The 17,938-nt window shown below is 43.4% G+C and overlaps 1 protein-coding gene across 2 annotated transcripts in view; it reads right to left on the bottom strand.

The window, feature by feature from the left end:
- Positions 1-17,938, bottom strand: part of LOC137335789 (pleckstrin homology domain-containing family A member 2-like) — an 87,770-nt gene that overhangs the window by 33,700 nt on the left and 36,132 nt on the right. For both annotated transcript variants that reach the window (XM_068001200.1, XM_068001201.1), the window contains exons 3-4: positions 15,518-15,574; positions 2,474-2,522 (exon numbers count right to left, since the gene is read on the bottom strand). In XM_068001200.1, coding sequence (XP_067857301.1) covers positions 2,474-2,522; positions 15,518-15,574 — 106 coding nt within the window. The remainder of the gene's footprint in view (positions 1-2,473; positions 2,523-15,517; positions 15,575-17,938) is intronic.

The following is a 17,938-nucleotide window of genomic DNA, read 5'->3' as shown; positions in this document are numbered from 1 at the left end:
ACCTGCACGTTCCCCTCCAAGTCACACACCATCCCGACTTGGAAATATATCGCCGTTCCTTCATTGTCGCTGGGTCAAAATCCTGGAACTCCCTTCCTCACAGCACTGTGGGAGAACCGTCACCACACGGACTGCAGCGGTTCAAGAAGGCGGCTCACCACCACCTTCTCGAGGGCAATTAGGGATGGGCAATAAATGCCGGCCTCGCCAGCGACGCCCACATCCCGTGAACGAATAAAAAAAAAAAAAAGTGGCAGAGTTTTACATCACTTGTTGGATAGCTGATGATGTGGGGGTGATGCTTCATGAGGTGGGTGAAGGGAGCACTGCCCTGTTTAGTACTACAGGACACTCTCCCTAGAAGATGGCAGTGCATCATGCCCGGCAAGAGATGACTGCCAGGATCTACTCTGGGGACAGCACCAGCGAGACCCAGAAACAGATGTGGGAGAAGATGGCATACTTCAAGAAAAATTCATTCGGAACCCATCCTGACCTCTGAAATGCAGTATAACCATAAAACAAAGGTGTCACAAGCAGCAGCAAACAGAACATTCTGTACTTCCTTTATTCTTTAATCTGTTACGAACGAGAAGCGATGTTGGCTCACATTTGACTTCTAGGTTGCATTTGGAGAAAAACTGAAAGATCACACAAGATGAACTTGTGGAGACTGTTTCTTTGGCTTTAACAACCTGCCCACATATTCTTTCATCATATGCTAGCTGATTTGTAACATCTGCTTCATCTCCACATCAATGCACGTCATTTCAGCTCACTATCAGCTCTACATGAAATCTGAGTAATTGTTTCACTTGGGGCCCTCCAGACCTGAACAACCCAATCTTAATACATTTGTAATGCAGTTGAGTTGTCTCATGCATTACTCAGATGTATATAAATCCTTGCAGCTTTTTTCCATATCCCAATCCTCGATGCAAAGTTGACTTGGTCACAATTTGTTTGTGTCCAAATCCTGGTTGTACGCTGTCTCAGGTTTGCTTAACTTTTTGCGTTAGCTGTAACATGCCTGTTTTGACACATCATTCCTCAGAAAGCATAAAGCTTTTTGCAATCTGTTAACAACATATCTCTGTGGCTTTTAAACACCCCTTTATAACAACGACAAAATTGTGCTGCTGGCCCGCAGGAGTGGGTTGGCAACATGAAGGAGGCAGGGTTATTTGAAGTACCTCAGTTGTGCCAGGCGAGCGTGTTCAGTAACAGGATGTCTGCCTGTTTTATTTTTGGGCAATTCAATTTACCAGCAGTTCAAAAATGTAAACTTCAGAGTCCAGGCATAGGGATTTCAGGTCAAAATTCTATTTTTTACAGTATCATATTAAGGGTTTCATTTTTAAAATAAAGGAAGAGCCAGTAATCAGAGAAAAATATTGCTGAAATTAGGAATGCCAACAGGGTATGTAGACAGTGTTATATGTGTGAAAGGAGTATGAAAATATAAGCACAATCTACTGAGATTTCAACCCACTCACAGTGCGCAGTATATCTGAAAGAGTTAAAAACTCCAGAAATTGTCCTTTTCTGAAACCTTCCAGTGAAACCAAATAGCTCTTTGCGGTGTGACAGGCATGATTCATATAATTTGCTTTTTTAAAGAGATACGCACCTGTCATATAACAATAATTGATTACATTTATATGCAAATATTGCACCTCAGAAATGTCGGACAGTATTATAATGATTATAATACTTTTTATAGTCTTTTAACCTTTTTTTCAGGGTATGCTTTTTATACCCTTTTAACATCTTCCAGTTCTGATGAAAGGTCTTCGACCTGAAACGTTAACTCTGTTTCTTTCTCCACAGATGCTGCCTGACTTGCTGAGCTTCTCCAGCATTTTCTGTTTTTATTTCAGATTTCCAGCATCCACAGTATTTTGCTGTTGATTATAATGACCATATTGCATACTTGTACCAGAAATGCAGGCAGGAGCAGGAAGAGAACGGCTGGATTTTCAAGCCAGTGATATGACAGCGGTGGAAGTCAGTTCTGAGGAGCGTACAATTTGTGCCATCAAGTGGTTGGCTTCGGCTGCCTGGCCTCAACCCCTGGGTTCCCGACAGGAACAAAGCCACAATTCAGTGGTGAAAAGCACAGACCAGTGGTGTGAGACACAGGCTACGTATTCCTGAACCTGACTTCTCTGCAATAATTTAATTACTTCTTAGGCAGGAGGAAAGCTATTTCTCAACAGGTCAGTTTTTCTGACCTCTGAACTTGTCCATCACAATAGCAGGACATTATTGAACATGACTGCAGTTTGAGAACTTGGGGAATGTGAAGTATTCAACTTTGAGGGTAGAAAGGACTTAAACCAGCCAAGCATTTCCCACCAAATTGCTTTGTCCTGCCCAATTATACTGGAGAATGAGGCTTAAGAGATTCCAAGGATGACTAAAAATGCACAGTGTTAATATTTAAATGTCTAAATCAAACTTAAACACTTACCAAAGCAAAATTCAACTTTTGGTTTCTGCTTTGCTGTAGCTTCACTGACCTGAAAACCAAATAAAATTAGATTAGAAAGGTTCTGACAGAACGTCCACTTGTTCAATAGCACTTATTGCAAAGTCAGCATGGTTTTTGCGAGGAGTCGTGAGGTTCTGAGCCACTTGGGCTGATTTCCCCATCCGGTGCTCCAGGTGTGGAGCAGCCCTTGTCGGGAGCTGAGGCCAGGAAATCATGGGCTCATAGAATGGACAGAAAATCAGAGGCTACAAGATTTCCTCGCCAGCACTCCCTGCCAGTGCCACTGTGCCTTAGTGGGGAATCAGCCCTTGCCTCCACTGGCTCGAGGACAACTCATCTTGTCAACTGCAAGGGTTCAAAACACCAATTTTGAGGGTCAGTCCTGTTCATTAATATTGCAGCAAATTGAACCACCAATGCACTACACCACAGGATGGTAGCATACAGAGATGCGATCGTGTTCGTTCAAATGACGCATTCTCAGCCTGAAGGCTCCACACCTGAAACATTACCCCCAGTTTTTCTCCTTTCAGATGCTAATGGACCTGCTGTGTTTCTCCAGCACTTTCTGTTTGTGTTACGGACTTCTAGCACCCACAGCTTTTCTTTTGATCTCCAATGCAAGAGATATGTGTTTATATTTCTAGCAGAGGCACTGTAGTAAGGATTGGCAATCACTGTAAGTACTCTGGGAGTTTCAGTAATGTTTCACATGACTGGATATTTTTCAGATCTTCACGGTGATTTTCACAACTTATGTAAAAATATTAAACGGCCATTATCACTCGTAGAGTTTGGGCAGGTGGTTTCTTCCAATAGCCGCAGAGTCTGGCCTTGCAGACTCGACTCTCAAACTGCTCTGTTTGCTCGGCAGTATTTCAGGTTGCATCATGTCCCCGTCGACGCAGTGCCGTGAAACTGGCCAGGGTAACTCTGAGGGAAGGTCCTGATCCGACTCCCGAATGCACTGAAGCCAAGCAGTGTGAGATCCTCTCTGGGAAGGCCATCTCACACAGCTTGGGGTTGTCTCCATGTGCAGAAAGAGCTTACGTGTGATGTGAAACTGCGCTTACGAAGTACTTAGGCAGTGCGCTGGATCTCCTGCAGTCTTCAGAAAGTTAATGAACATGCTCAAATTATTAAAACAAAATTACCAGCCAGAGAGTAAAGGTATGCATGCAAGCAAACACATAATGCACAGAGTTCTCTCCTGGTGCAATGTGATTCACAGCAGGCACAGCCTATATAGAACCAGGGTCTTGCCTGACACAAGCTGAAGCTATTGGTCTCACACCGATTATGTTGTATAACCATGCCTCATATCAATCTTAGGTTTTATTTTTTTCCCTGTCTCCGACCTCTTTTTCTCCCTTCTGAGGGCAGTAACTCTTGTTGGGGTACAGTTATGTGGTCATCAGCAGCCTTTCAGGACCTTTTCCTTTACGTGTGAAAGACTGTGAGTGCTCACAGGCTATTTGATCGTGGGGAGGGCACAACAGGCAACACCCGACCACATTCTCACCACTTCCATTGCAGGGGGTATCACTGGATAGCAATGAGGACAGGGAACCCCGATTGATTTCTCCTTTCCTAAACCCGCAGGCTCTGAGCCCAATGGTAGTGCCTTTACTGCTGTCCTGGCTAATTCAGCACAGGCCAGGAATCAATTTGGGACTTGGGCTTTCATCTACTGTACCATCTTGGAACCCAGGCTTAGGTTTTATTTACATTAAGTATTCAGTACCTGCAAATATGTTTGGGAATGGCACAACGTAATCACATCACTGACTGCATCATCATGTGCACTTTTTAACAAGGCGGATTGTCTTTCTGGCACATGGTATACGCCAGCACTGGCTGCATAACGGCATTGTCAGGGCTGGGTATAGTTCTCTGGCCCACCTTCTTGACTGATGAGGTTACATTGTGATGGTGTGGGGAACGCCAAAAACCAGAGTAAAATAAGAGAAACCATGCTCAAACCTGTAAAGAAAACAGGAGCAAGCTGCTGCACTTGGTTCTACGGTTCTACTTCCAGAATCAAACACTGAACTTCTGCATTTCTGCATGAATGTAGCTTGTTTCTGTGCTACCTGTCCAATCTTTATACCCAGAAAATGGCAAAATGTATTGACTAACACAAACCGGAAGTGCCTTCTAATCCAGATTGCTGAAATCTTGCTCTTGTGAAACAGTAAACCACACTTGAAATGTGTGAGAAATTTTGCACTGACACATAATTTACACACTGCAATTTGTTAGAGACAAAAAGCCCTGTAAAACCCTTTTAAATGTGTGTGCACGTGGTTCAAATCAGAGTTTCATCCATCTCAGCTGGAGTTTTCAGGGGAAGTACTTCTTAGAGGAAGGGAAAATTGGAAGAGAAAGTCAATCGTTGCTCACACACACTCTCTAACAACCAGTTTCACAATAGTGGAGAGGGTTGGAACCAAGTCATTTCATGAAGGGTTGGAACACTGAGAAGGACACGTTACAAATGGGGGCAACCAAACAAGGGAGGTTGGAAATAACTGAGTTAGTCCAAGACACAACTATCCAGGGTTGAATAATATTGGAAACTACTGGAGCATTATCAACTGAAACTCTTAATTTTCCAATTGTTCTGAACTCATTCATTTAGTTGTGTATTAGTCTGCAATGGGCTGTTGCTGCTCATTATATACAACAATGAAAGGGCTGGATTGATAGATTATTTCAGTTTCACAGATTGGGGAGGATCAGGGAACATGCGTTTAAACTTCGCAAAAGTTGGAATCGGTCAGATGTTTGACGATTCTTCTTTTCCCAGAGAGTTGTGAGCCTCTGTAATGTGTGCTGTGTGTGCTGACCCTCTGCACGCCTTCAAGAGGGAGCTGGTTTTTGACTGGGGCAGAGATCGCATCGTATCAAAGATAAGTGGATTAACAGTTAACGTATGCATGGTCGATGTGATGTCCTAGATTGGTTTTGATCGCCTGAGGGGGTCGGAGAGGAATTTTCCAGACGGTTCCCCCTCCCCCATTATTTGCCCTGTTTTTTTTTCCTCTCCCAGGAGATTACCTGGCTGAGGGGAGGGGGTAGGAAGTGTCCAATCAAGATGCTCCAGGCATGAAGAACCAGCTTTTCCTACCCATCATTTTCGTATGTTCGTATCGACCTCTTTTTGACAGTTGCAATCTGCAGCATACAGCACACCACTACCAATCATCCCAATCTGTAGGACACATTGCGGAGCACCATCAGGGAGATAAAAGCATTGGAACTGTGAGGTAAGCATGCCAAAAATCTGCTTGTTGATGTTCCTGCTTCTCAAATGATGGGGAAATCAGATAGTGGTGTCAAAAGCCACATTTTGAATGGCTGACCATTTTCTCCAAAGAGCTAATCATTCACCTGGTCTTTATCCTGTAATAAGTGGGGAAACAAATGATTCCCTTAACATATGGGTGTTACAGGTCAAGCTTCTCCCCAACACCTGTCTTATTTTCACTCCGATGCTACAGTTTCCACGAGCAGCCTAGAGCCTTATGAACCGAAAACTGCCTGTTTATTTTCTCATGTGTGGGTTAGTGTAGTTAACAATTAACTCTGAAACCCGGTCAATCACTGACTGGAAAAAACCTGGGATTGGCCACCACATTCTTTTGTCAGCACAAGGTAGAAAATACCACACCAGTTGACCACTGCTAGCATTAGCTCCTCCGATAATGAAGCACCCTATACCAGCCACCAGCAGAACCCAGACAGAATCCATCTGGCAAGTGGCAGGTCACATTTGCTTCAACCAGAAAATGCCCAGCTCCCTCCACCTGACCTTTCATAGCACCACCATTGTCAAATCCCCTACCGTAACATCTTGGGGGTCACCACTGATCAGAAGCTTAGCTACACCAGCCATACGAACACCGTGCCAACAAGAGCAGGGCAGAAGCTAGATACTGGCCGATGAATGGCCCACCTCTGCAAAGCCTCTCTGTCATCTACAAGGAAGAAGTCAAGAATGTGATGGAATACTCCTCACTCGCCTGGAAGAATGCAGCTATTGAACAACATTCGAAGTTCAACATCATTCAGGACAGAACCGTTTGCTTGATGGGTTGGTGCCCCGATCACTGGACTCTATATCTCACCTTCCACCACCAGCGCATTGTGGCTGCAGTATGTATGATCTACAGGAACTCATCTAGCTTAATCGAAAGCGCCCCCCAGCCACCGAGAAGCACAAGAGCAGTAACGCCATGGGAACGCTATCATCTCCAGGTTCCCCTCCAAGTCACACACCATCCTTATTTGAACATAGATAACCATTCCTTCATTGTCAATGGGTCAAAATCCTGGAATTCCCTCCTAAACACCATCATGGGAGCACCATCCCCATAAGGACTGCACTGGTTAAAGAAGGCCCAACACCAACTTCTCAAAGCAACTCGGGATGAGCAATAAATGTCGCCTTGCTAGCAACACGCACATCTCAAGAACAGATATAAAAATACACATAAACAGAAAGATAAGCCAGATACAGTTCAGCACAAAGTTCAAGCTTACAATGATGCAAATGTTTTCGACTCGAGTTCTCACAGCTCGTCTCAGCAAGTGCTTTTATTCTCTGGCAGTAAATACATAAGATTTATTTCTTACCCAGCGGAGGAGCAGCGAGAAAACTGATGACCACAGGAAAGGCCCAAGCCAAATGGATTGTTTTGTTTTTTGAAGCTCAAACGTATTCCTTAAAGATGATATCACCCATCAGCTTAGGTTGCAATGGGCAGCAAAATAACGATGTTTTGCCCTGTGACAGTGATGCAATCCTAAAACCCACTTTACAATGGCTCTCTAATTGTTTAGCAATGGTGGAACATGGGCTGTCTGCATCTGGCAGTCAATTCTCAACTGCTGAAGCACCAAAGCAATTACATCTGTGTCTGTCAAGCTGTGCACATGAACACCTTTTTAAACCGGTTACATTAACATGCAATCTATCTTTATCTTAATCAATATCACCTGTCCCAATGTCTCCTTCTTTGGCTCGGTGCCAGTTTTTAGCTGATTTACGCTCCTGTGAAGCGCCTAGGGACCTTTTACTTGGTTAAAGAAACTATAAAAGCGCAAGTTGTTGTTGGAAAAAAAGGCATTTCTCTCTTTTGTAGACTGACCATCTCCTGCCTTCCGTTTTGAAACAGTGAAGACAGCACAGCCTCCATCCTAACCACAGTTATTTTATAAAACCATATAAAATCAAGACAGAAATTCCCGTTTTCATCACCATGGGCACTCCTGTGCGTTCGCGTGCACATTTATTTGGCAGTGGTCGCGCACCATTTGGACCTTTGTCGGGTACGATCCTTTTCTTTGATGAATGCCATGATGTTTCACAGGTGCTTGAATGGCACCTGTGAAACAGTTGATGGGCTCCTGCACCCGGGCTCTGGCAGTCTCTGCGCTGCTGCTGCCGATTTTGATGTATTCACCAGCACGTGCAAACAGGGTATCTGTGACCTTGAACGCAAGGGTGAACAGCAAACTGACTGATCTTCGTCAGGGCTGGAAGAAGCCTATGGCACAATGTTGAATGGCGTGGTTGAGATTGACAGGTCTTGGCAGCACAGTGCTGGTGTTTGTTACTCCTTGGCTGAAAGTCTAGTTCCAGCAGACATCAACAACTTACATTTATATAGCACCTTGAACATAGTAAAAGGTCCCAAGGGGCTTCACAAGCATTTTCAGACAAAATTTCACACTCAGCCAACGAAGGAGACATTAGGGCAGGTGACCAAACATTTGGCCAAAGAGGTAGGTTTTAAGCAGTGTCTTGAAGGAGGAGAGAGATGTAGAGAGGTGGAGAGGTTAAGGGAGGGAACTTTAGAGCTTAGGGCCTAGGCAGTTGAAGGCACGGCCGCCAATGGTGGGCAAAAGAAGTCAAGAGCCAGAATTGGAGGTGCGCAGAGACCTCGGAGGGTTCTATGGCTTGAGGAGATTACAGATAAGGGGAGAGGGCAGAATGGATCTATCTCTTGCTTCGTGGTTATGTGCTCCTCGCACATTGCCCCTCGGTGAGGTTGAAGCAGTCCTGTTGGCTCTCCTTCTCTGGCCTCAGGCCTCTGTGTCTTCTGCTGCCCTCCTTCCATTTCATGTCCAGCAAAGTAAGACTTTCTAATACCCGTGCTGCTGTGTGCACTGAAATATTTAAATCGCTCTTTGTAACGTTCCTTACTGTACTCTGCACTGGCCCTCTGAAGACACGCTCCTGTACTTCAACGCTGGTGGGAGTAATATATAGGCCCCCTAACAGTAGCTACACTGTAGGGCAAAATAGTAATCAGGAAATAAGGGGGGCTTGTAGAAAAGGTAATGCAATAATCATGGATGATTTTAACTTTCACATGGATTGGACAAATCAAATTGGCAAAAATAGCCCTGAGGAAGAGTTCATAGAGCGTATTAGGGACTGTTTCTTCGACCAATACGTCGGGAAACCAACCAGGGAACAGGCCATTTTGGATCTGGTAATGGGTAACGAAACAGGATTAATTAATGATCTCAAAGTAAAGGATCCCTTGGGAAGCAGTGATCATAACATGATAGAATTTCACATCCAGTTTGAGAGCCAGGATCTTGGGTCTGAAACTACTGTTTTAAACTTAAATAAGGGCAATTATAACGGAATGAGGGCGGAATTGGCTAAAGTGGACTGGGTAAACAGATTAGATGGTATGATGGTGGATAAGCAGTGGCAAACATTTGAAAAGATATTTCATGACTCGCAACAAAAATATATCCCTGTGAGGCGGAAAGACTCCACAAAAAGGGTGATCCAACCATGGCTAACTAAGGAAGTCAAGAATGGTATCAGGTTAAATGAAAGATTACTGGTAAGCCCAAAGATTGGGAAAACTTTAAAAACCATCAAAGGATGACTAAAAGAATAATAAAGAGGGAGAAAATAAATTATGAGAGTAAACTTGCAAGAAATATAAAAATTGACAGTAAAAGCTTCTACATATATATAAAAAGGAAGAGGGTAGCTAAAGTAAACATTGGTCCCTTAGAGGATGAGACTGGGGAAATAATAATGGAAAACAAGGAAATGGCAGAGGAATTGAACAGATATTTGGTATCTGTCTTCACAGTGGAAGACACTAATAATATACCAATAATAGTAGAAAATCAAGGGGCAAAGGGGAGGGAGGAACTAAAAACAATCACTATGCCACGAGAAAAAGTACAAGGTAAACTAATGGGTCTAAAGGCTGACAAGTCCCCTGGACCTGATAGCTTGGATCCGAGGGTCTTAAAGGATGTGGCTACAGAGATAGTGGACGCATTGGTTGTAATCTTCCAGAATTCACGAGATTCTGGAAAGGTCCCAGCGGATTGGAAAACCGCAAACATAACACTCCTATTCAAGAAGGAAGTGAGTCAGAAAGCAGGTAACTATAGAGCAGTTAGCCTAACATCTGTCTTTGGGAAAATACTAGAATCCATTATTAAGGAAGTAGTAGCAGGACATTTGGAGACTCATAATACAATCAAGGAGAGTCAACATGGTTTTATGAAGGGGAAATCGTGTCTGACAAATTTATTAGAGTTCTTTGAGGAAGTAACAGGCAGGGTTGATAAAGGGGAACCAATGGATGCAGTATATTTGGATTTCCAAAAGGCATTCGATAAGGTGCCACATAAAAGATTACTGCACAAGATAAGAGCTCATGGTGTTGGGGGTAATATCCTGACATGGACTGAGGATTGGCTAACTAACAGAAAACAAAGAGTCGGGATAAAAGGGTCATTTTCAAAATGGCAATCTGTAACTAGTGGGGTGCCGCAGGGATTAGTGCTGAGGCCTCAACTATTTACAATATATATCAATGACTTGGATGAAGGAACAGAGTGTCTTGTGGCCAAATTTGCTGATGATACAAAGACAGGTGGAAAAGCAAGTTGCGATGAGGACGCAAAGGGATATTGACAGGTTAAGCGAATGGGCAAAAATATGGCAGATGGAATATAATGTGGGAAAATGTGAAGTCATCCACTTTGGGAGGAAAAATAAAAAAGCAAAATATTATTTGAATGGAGAAATACAACAAAATGCTGCGGTACAGAGGGATCTGGGTGTCCTCGTACATGAAACACAAAAAGTCAACATACAGGTGCAGCAGGTAATCCGGAAGGCAAACGGAATATTGGCCTTTATTTCGAGGGGGATGGAGTATAAAAGCAGGGAAGTCATGCTACAACTGTACAGGGTGCTGGTGAGACCACACGTGGAGTACTGCGGACAGTTCTGGTGCCCTTATTTAAGGAAGAATATACTTGCATTGGAGGCAGTTCAGAGAAGGTTCACTTGGTTGATTCCGGGTATGGAAGAGTTGTTTTATGAGGAAAGATTGAACAGCTTGGGTCTATACTCATTGGAGTTTAGAAGAATGAGAGGAGATCTTATTGAAACGCACAAGATTCTGAGGGGACTCAATAGGGTAGATGGTGAGAGCATGTTACCCTTCATGGGGGAATCTAAAACTGGGGGCATTGTCTCAGAATAAGGGGTCACCCGTTTAAGACAGAAATGAGGAGGAATTTCTTCTCCCAGAGGGTCATGAATCTTTGCAATTCTTTACCCCAAAAAGCTGTGGAGGCTGAGTCATTGAATACATTCAAGGCTGAGTTCGACAAATTTTTGATCAGCAAAGAAGTCAAAGGATATGGGGAAAGGGCGGGAAAATGGAGTTGAGGTAAAAAATCAAATCAGCCATGATCTCATTAAATGGCGGAACAAGCTCGTGGGGCTGAATGGCCTACTCCTGCTCCTATCTCCATGGTCTTATGGTCTAACGCTATCTTTGCAGCGACATGGATCGGAAGGCAAGCATCTGCAAATTCACCTTGAATTAGGGCTTAACAAAGCCATTAATGTCAGGCCTGTATGTTAAACGGGTTAAGTCCCAGCAGCTCACCCATGCCTTGGTGTACCTGCACACGGTTGACTGATGTTGTCACTGATAGAAGAAGCGGAAACCTGTTCCACTCTTTCTTTCTGACTATGAATGTCCCAGATTTGATCTCAGTGTCAGTGCGGACGGAGTTAGCTGATTCCAGCCAGAAAAATGTTAGGAGTTCCCACTCCTGATTTGGGATCTCTGCTGGAAGTGTGCCTAGATTAGGTGAGGACAAGTTTAGGTTCAACTGTGTCTGAATAGACAATGGTGAAACATAGAAAATAGGAGCAGGAGTAGGCCATTCGGCCCTTCAAGCCTGCTCCACCATTCAATATGATCATGGTTAATCCTCTATCTCAATACCATATTCCCGCTCTCTCCCTATACCCCTTGAAGCCTTTTGTGTCTAGAAAGCCATCAATCTGAGTTAACACGTGCGTGAAAATAGGAGACAGGAATTTGGTACAAGTCCTGCAAAGCAAGATCTTACTGACCGAACCACGCAGCCCAATGGCAGAAGCAGGCCATTTTCTTTTAAATCACTCCCAGCTGGGATGAGCATGCTTTTTACCACGTTCTACTTTCAAGACCAAATATCCTAAAGATAATATTTTTATAAGTGAGCGTTTTCACTGGCTGGGTGGTGACGTTGAATGATACATCAGTAATTTCTCATTTAAAAAAAAATTGAAACATGCCTTAAATTGGTGCCCATGTTACATCAGTCAAGTTCTCTACAGGGGTGCAATTATTGGGAACATAGGAACAGGTGTCGGCTATTCAGCCCCTCGAGCTTGTTCCGCCATTTAATTAGATCATGGATGATCTGTACCTTAACTCCACCTGCCTGCCTTGGCTCCGTAATCCTTAATACCCTTGCCTAACAAAAATCTATCAATCTCAGTTTTGAAATTTTCGATTTAACCTCCCAGCCTCAACAGGGAGGGAGTTCCAGATTCCATTCCCCTTTGTGTGAAGAAGTGCTTTCTGACATCACCCCCGAATGTCCGAGCTCTAATTTTAAGGTTATGCCCCTTGTTCTGGAACCCTCAGAAGAAATAGTTTCTCTCTCAACCCTATCAAATCTTTTATTCAGCTTAAACACTTCAATTAGATCACCACTTAATCTTCTATACTCAAGGGAATACAAGCCTAGTCTTGCTAATGCATGTGCTAAGTGTGCACTCATGTGTAGCAAATTGACTCGCACCAAAAAGCGGTGATCAAAAAATATACCCGATGATCTTTTGCTGTTTAGCCACGGAGGTTGGCAAACTCGGGTGCAGCAACACTGAAGGGCATTATATCGTATTTTTTCACATCCCAATGTTTCAACAGTGCTTTTTGAAGCCTTCTGGGTCATGAAAAATTGGAAGTTGGGGTATGAATGGTGCTGTAAGTCAGTACATTGTTATTTTACCTCTGTTACCTGAAGATGTAAATTTAGATGGTATGGGGGGGTACAAAAGGATCTCAAACAGAGCCCCAATATCGTCGCAGCCAACAGTGAGACTGCTGGGCCAAGCATCTGAGGTGACCCTGATTTTAGCTCATTTTTGAGCAGTTTCTTTAATTCATAGGTTGAAAGGCCACAAGCCTGGAATCCTGTCTGGACGATCAAGCAGCTTACATTTTGAAAACAGTTATTCAACTAATTTATTTAAACAGATTGTCTGTCAAATTATTGTAGCCTCTTTGCAAGAAAATGATTGGGAAATAAGATTCATTCTGATCATTGCAGAAAGGATGCACGCTTATTCTGTTTGTAATAATTCCATGGCCCAGATGTGAGATAATTAATAGTAAAAATGACAATTCAATAAGCACCAAACCCATAAATAACTCCTCTGTTATATCAGTGGATATCGTCTCTGTGTGTTGTAGTGCTGAGCCACATGGACTAGGATGGTCACAGGTCTCATCCCAAATCTAGTTGATCTGGTCCTGAGCTTGTTGATCACAGACTGGGCAGTGATGGGATAAGTACAGTTAACCTCGTTAGCTCTGAGCTGGGGAACATAGGAACAGCAGCAGGTCACTCGCCCATCAAGCCATTTGGTTAGCCGTGTTAAGTAAGGGAAAACAGTTGGTCACGATTGCTGCCAATGATCACAATCCATGGAGTCCTGCTGGAAAGTCTGCCTGTGTGGACATCTGGTGAGGACAGGACTGTGTTTGGCTAAGATGACATTCTGTGTTCAAACAGCCAGTTGCTACTCACTTTCCAGGGTCACACAGGAGCGGGCAGCAGAGGACGACCGGCTCCAAGAGAACCTCCTTCCAATGTGAGTGACTCCTTTAGGAACCATAGGAACAGGAGTAGGCCATTTATCCCCTTGAGCCTGTTCCGCCATTCAATAAGATCACGGCTGATCTGTGACATAACTCCACATATCCGCCTTAGCCAAAGGTATTAAGGGATATGGGGCTCACAAAAATCTATCAATCTCAGATTTAAAATTAACAATTGAGCTAGCATCAACTGCCACTTGCGGAAGAGAGTTCCAAACTTCTACCACCCTTTGCGTGTAGAAGTATTTCCTAACTTCACTCCTGAAAGTCCTGGCTTTAATTTTCAGGCGATGTCCCCTCGTCCTAGACTCCCCAACCAGCGGAAATAGTTCCTCTCTATCTACTCTTTCAGTTCCCCTTAATATCTTGAAAACTTTGATCAAATCACCCCTTGATCTTCTAAATTCCAGGGAATACAACCCTAATTTGTGTAATCTCTCCTCGTAATTTAACTCTTGGAGTCCAGGTATCATTCTAGTAAATCTACGCTGCACTCCCTCCAACGCCAATATATCCTTCCTAAGGTGCAGTGCCCAGAACTGAATGTAGTACTCTAGGTGTGGTCTAGCCAGGGCTTTGTATAGCTGTAGCAAAATGTCTACCCCCTTGTATTCGAGTCCTCTGGATATAAAGGCCAGCATTCCCTTCATGAGAGGAGGCAAGAGATTGGGTGGGGTGGGAGCACAAAACTAAACCCATAGTAGATCCCAGCAAATTCTTCAACCTCAGTTCAGGCTTTCTTGGGGAGAAATGATTAATTTCGCTAATTTTAGAATTGCGTGAGTTTTACTTTGGTGCAGAATTCTCTGCTAAAATTAGTGAAGACAGGAATTTCATTCTCTCACAGTCAGTTCACAGTTATTCATTAACAGATGCAATAGCTTGCATCTAATTATGTTTTCACACTGCATAGCAGTTGCATTCACGCTAAATGGCCCAAATGCCTTCTCAGACTGAACGGCTGTACCTGCAACATTAAAAGGAGTCACACCCATTTTGAGGGGGTCAAGTGACCACGTGTCACAGTGCCGCTCCCTGCAAATGTTGCAATAATAAACTAACGACACAATGTTAGTTTTTGCTACAAATCATGTCACCGTATCAGAAGCAGAACAGGTTCGAGGGGCTGAATGGCCCATTATTGTTCTTCTGTTCCAGAGGGATAATCTTCCAAATTTGTGCTCCTGACATGGAGCTTTTCCCTTCGGGAGGGCATATTTTAATGGCAGGAACATCCTGCGGAGTCCACTGACCTCTGAACCTGAATTTCCAATACGCACTCACGGTGGAATTTTGTAAACCATTAAGAAGAATGCTTAGAAGCTTTTCTCCCCAAGAGCTGTGAATGTCACTTTAAATGTCACTGCAGTTCTCTGGTTCTCGGCTGGTGATAAGCACTTGCAAGCAGAGAACTCGACATAAAAGACAATTTATTGATGTATAATAAAGTGTAAAACTGAGCCTCTGAAAAGATTTAATGGAGCTGATTCCCCAATAGGACGCTTCCGGTGAGGAACGTCACTCGCAGGGAGCTGGTCAGGAAATGGCAGGCCGGCAGCCCCTGATTTTCTATCCAGCAATTTAAATAGATGGACAATCTTGCGACAAGCCCATGATTTTGCAACCAGTGCTCTGTGTGAGCACCACTCCTCACTGGCAACGTCTGATTGGGAAATTAGCCTGAATAATCCTCGGCCCCATTTAATTTTCTTCCTCTTAGAGGCAGGTACTCATTATTATTTCACACTGAATGCAATATGGAAATTTTCCTGCAAAGACTTGGCAGATAAAATACCTTAGAGATGTAGGGTAACTGCAGACTGCCTACATATTGAGTTCCAGGTGGTAGATTCTGAAAGAAACCAAAACAAAAAGTATATCAGACAATTATTCTGATCTGTGTATACTCGTTACATGTATAAAGAGCTGGATTGCGGACTCAAGCCAAGAGGCAGAATCCCCAGTAAATAGGTAATGCTAAATTGAAGCATCTTCTCCCTCTCTAAGTTTTCATTATTTTTATACCTTAGCAGTGGGGTTTTTCTCCCGAGGCCCAGTACAAAACAAAACCCACATTTCTCAGAATCCCTTAGAACTGTTAAATACATGAAAGGCGACAATTGTTCACCAAATGCTGCTTAGCTGAAAAACAGAACAGTTCTTCCATTGGGTCAGTCAGGGACATCAACCGATCGATAGTAAAAGCTTTGAGTTTTAATTCAATATAACTGAACATCAGTTGCTTCTATAGTTTATGTACAATAGTGTGGCAGCTTAGCACGTGGGGAAATTTACAAAGAGCAAAAAGGAGAGGAAAAGAACAGCTTTTTCTCCACCCACCATTTTGGGTCTTTATTTAAACAAATTGTCTCATCGCCAAAAGCAACTCATTTTGTTACTGTATTGTTGCGATGCGTTCTGAGGCGATTTCCCAGCCTTGAGGTGTATCTGACTGTTTAATCTTTTTGCTTTATTTGTTGTGATTAATTTGGTGCAATTCACTGATTCCAACATTACCTACATTACAACAGTGACTACACTTGAAAAGTACTTTATTGGCTGTGAAGCGCTTTGGGACGTCCTGAGAACATAAAAGGCTCTATGAAATGCACATCTTTCTTTTTTTGCTCCATACCGTTGCAAGATGCGTGAACCAAATCATCAGTACCCAATGTGGGTTTGTGCTTATCAGTGAAACCACTGTGCATGACGTATGACCTTGTACTCACTCAACCACCTGTTGTAACAGTTTTTTTTTCTTTTTTGCAATAATTAATTTATTAGAAAACGAAGGGCACAAGTTCAAAAAAGAATAACGGGCTTGGTAAAAGGAGAAGGAAGATCTGTGGGGAGTATTTCATGTGCAAACTACCCCACCCTGTTATCGCTTAAAGAAATGTGTGTAACCATATGTAATGAATTGGTGCTAAATGTCAGTTTTTTATGACATTTTGTGTCTCCACTGCTTTCACAGAGAAGTTGGCTCATCTGCGAGTTGAAGATGCTCGAAGGACTAAAATGGGAACAGGTGCTTCAGACTGGCCAATCAGGAGCTGCCAGATCCTGAAAGGGCTCTTATTGGCTGAGTAGGCAGCAGTACCCACCAATAGTAATCCACTTATGCTCAGTTCCCAAGCCCAGCTCAAAGTGCGAGCTCATTTCTCAACCAATGGACACGTCCGTAGAATGACAGACAGGCGAAGACACTGGTCCATCCAGCCTGTCCCACTGACTCTGCAGCAAGTCACAAATCTGAACTGTCAGCCTCCACATGTGTAAGACTGACGCAAGAAGTACACAGACTTAGTACCAGGTGTGATTATATTATGATACAGATCTGCTTGAAAGAGATGAGGACATGCTTCACACAGAGACTTCTCATTTAACAAGTGGTGTTCACCTTTGTCACTGTGCACATTTGGATTCATATTGCACTCAGAACTCTGGGCAATGTCACTATTCTCTCAGCAGCAAGATGACATCACCCCTTTTTACTTGTATTTTGTTCTTTGCAATTTTATTCCATTTTCTGCCTTGACGCAAGGTGATCTCTCACGCTGTTGGTGCAGTTGCTCAAGCTCTCTCCAAGTGTCTGTTCTCGATGTAACGAGTCTAGCCCGTGAGTGCCAGCAGATGATTCAAATGTTAGGAAGGCCGTCAACTGAGCCTAATCTCGTGCTCACCCCACAGCCACTTTCCAGCAGAGCTCACAGGATCGGGATTGAGAGCAAAGGGTGAATTAATCGAAAGTACGTATGATGCACAGTCTTTGCATTTCTTTGAATATTTTTTACTCAAGGGTCTAATTTTGATTAAGCAGTATTTCAGCATATCATGAATGCATATAATTATCATCAGCATAAACAGTTCTAACTACTAACGTCTATGAACTTCATTGGCGGGGTGGGGGAGGAATTCCTGGGAATTGCTCAGCTGATTGAAACCCACAGTAGAAGGGCAAGGAGCACAGCTGTAACCAGAACAATTACTCACCAGCCACAGACTTTCTGCAACTACCCCTATGTATGTGGAAGTTAATTCCCTTCTCTATGTTATGTGCACAGTATAAAGAGAACTTGCAGCCAGCCAGTACACACTTAGATTTTTTATTTGGGGCGGGGGGGTGGTGGTGGGTAACGCTGGAGTAAGAGAGAGGCATATATCTGAGGTCAGCTGCTGATTTAAAATACAATAAGGTTGTGGGTGACATCTATTA

This window comes from Heptranchias perlo, chromosome 20 (genome assembly GCF_035084215.1).
Source record: "Heptranchias perlo isolate sHepPer1 chromosome 20, sHepPer1.hap1, whole genome shotgun sequence".
Classification (NCBI taxonomy): Eukaryota; Metazoa; Chordata; class Chondrichthyes; order Hexanchiformes; family Hexanchidae; genus Heptranchias; species Heptranchias perlo.
Note: the sequence above shows the minus strand (reverse complement) of the source record. Positions and strands in the feature narration are given on the sequence as shown.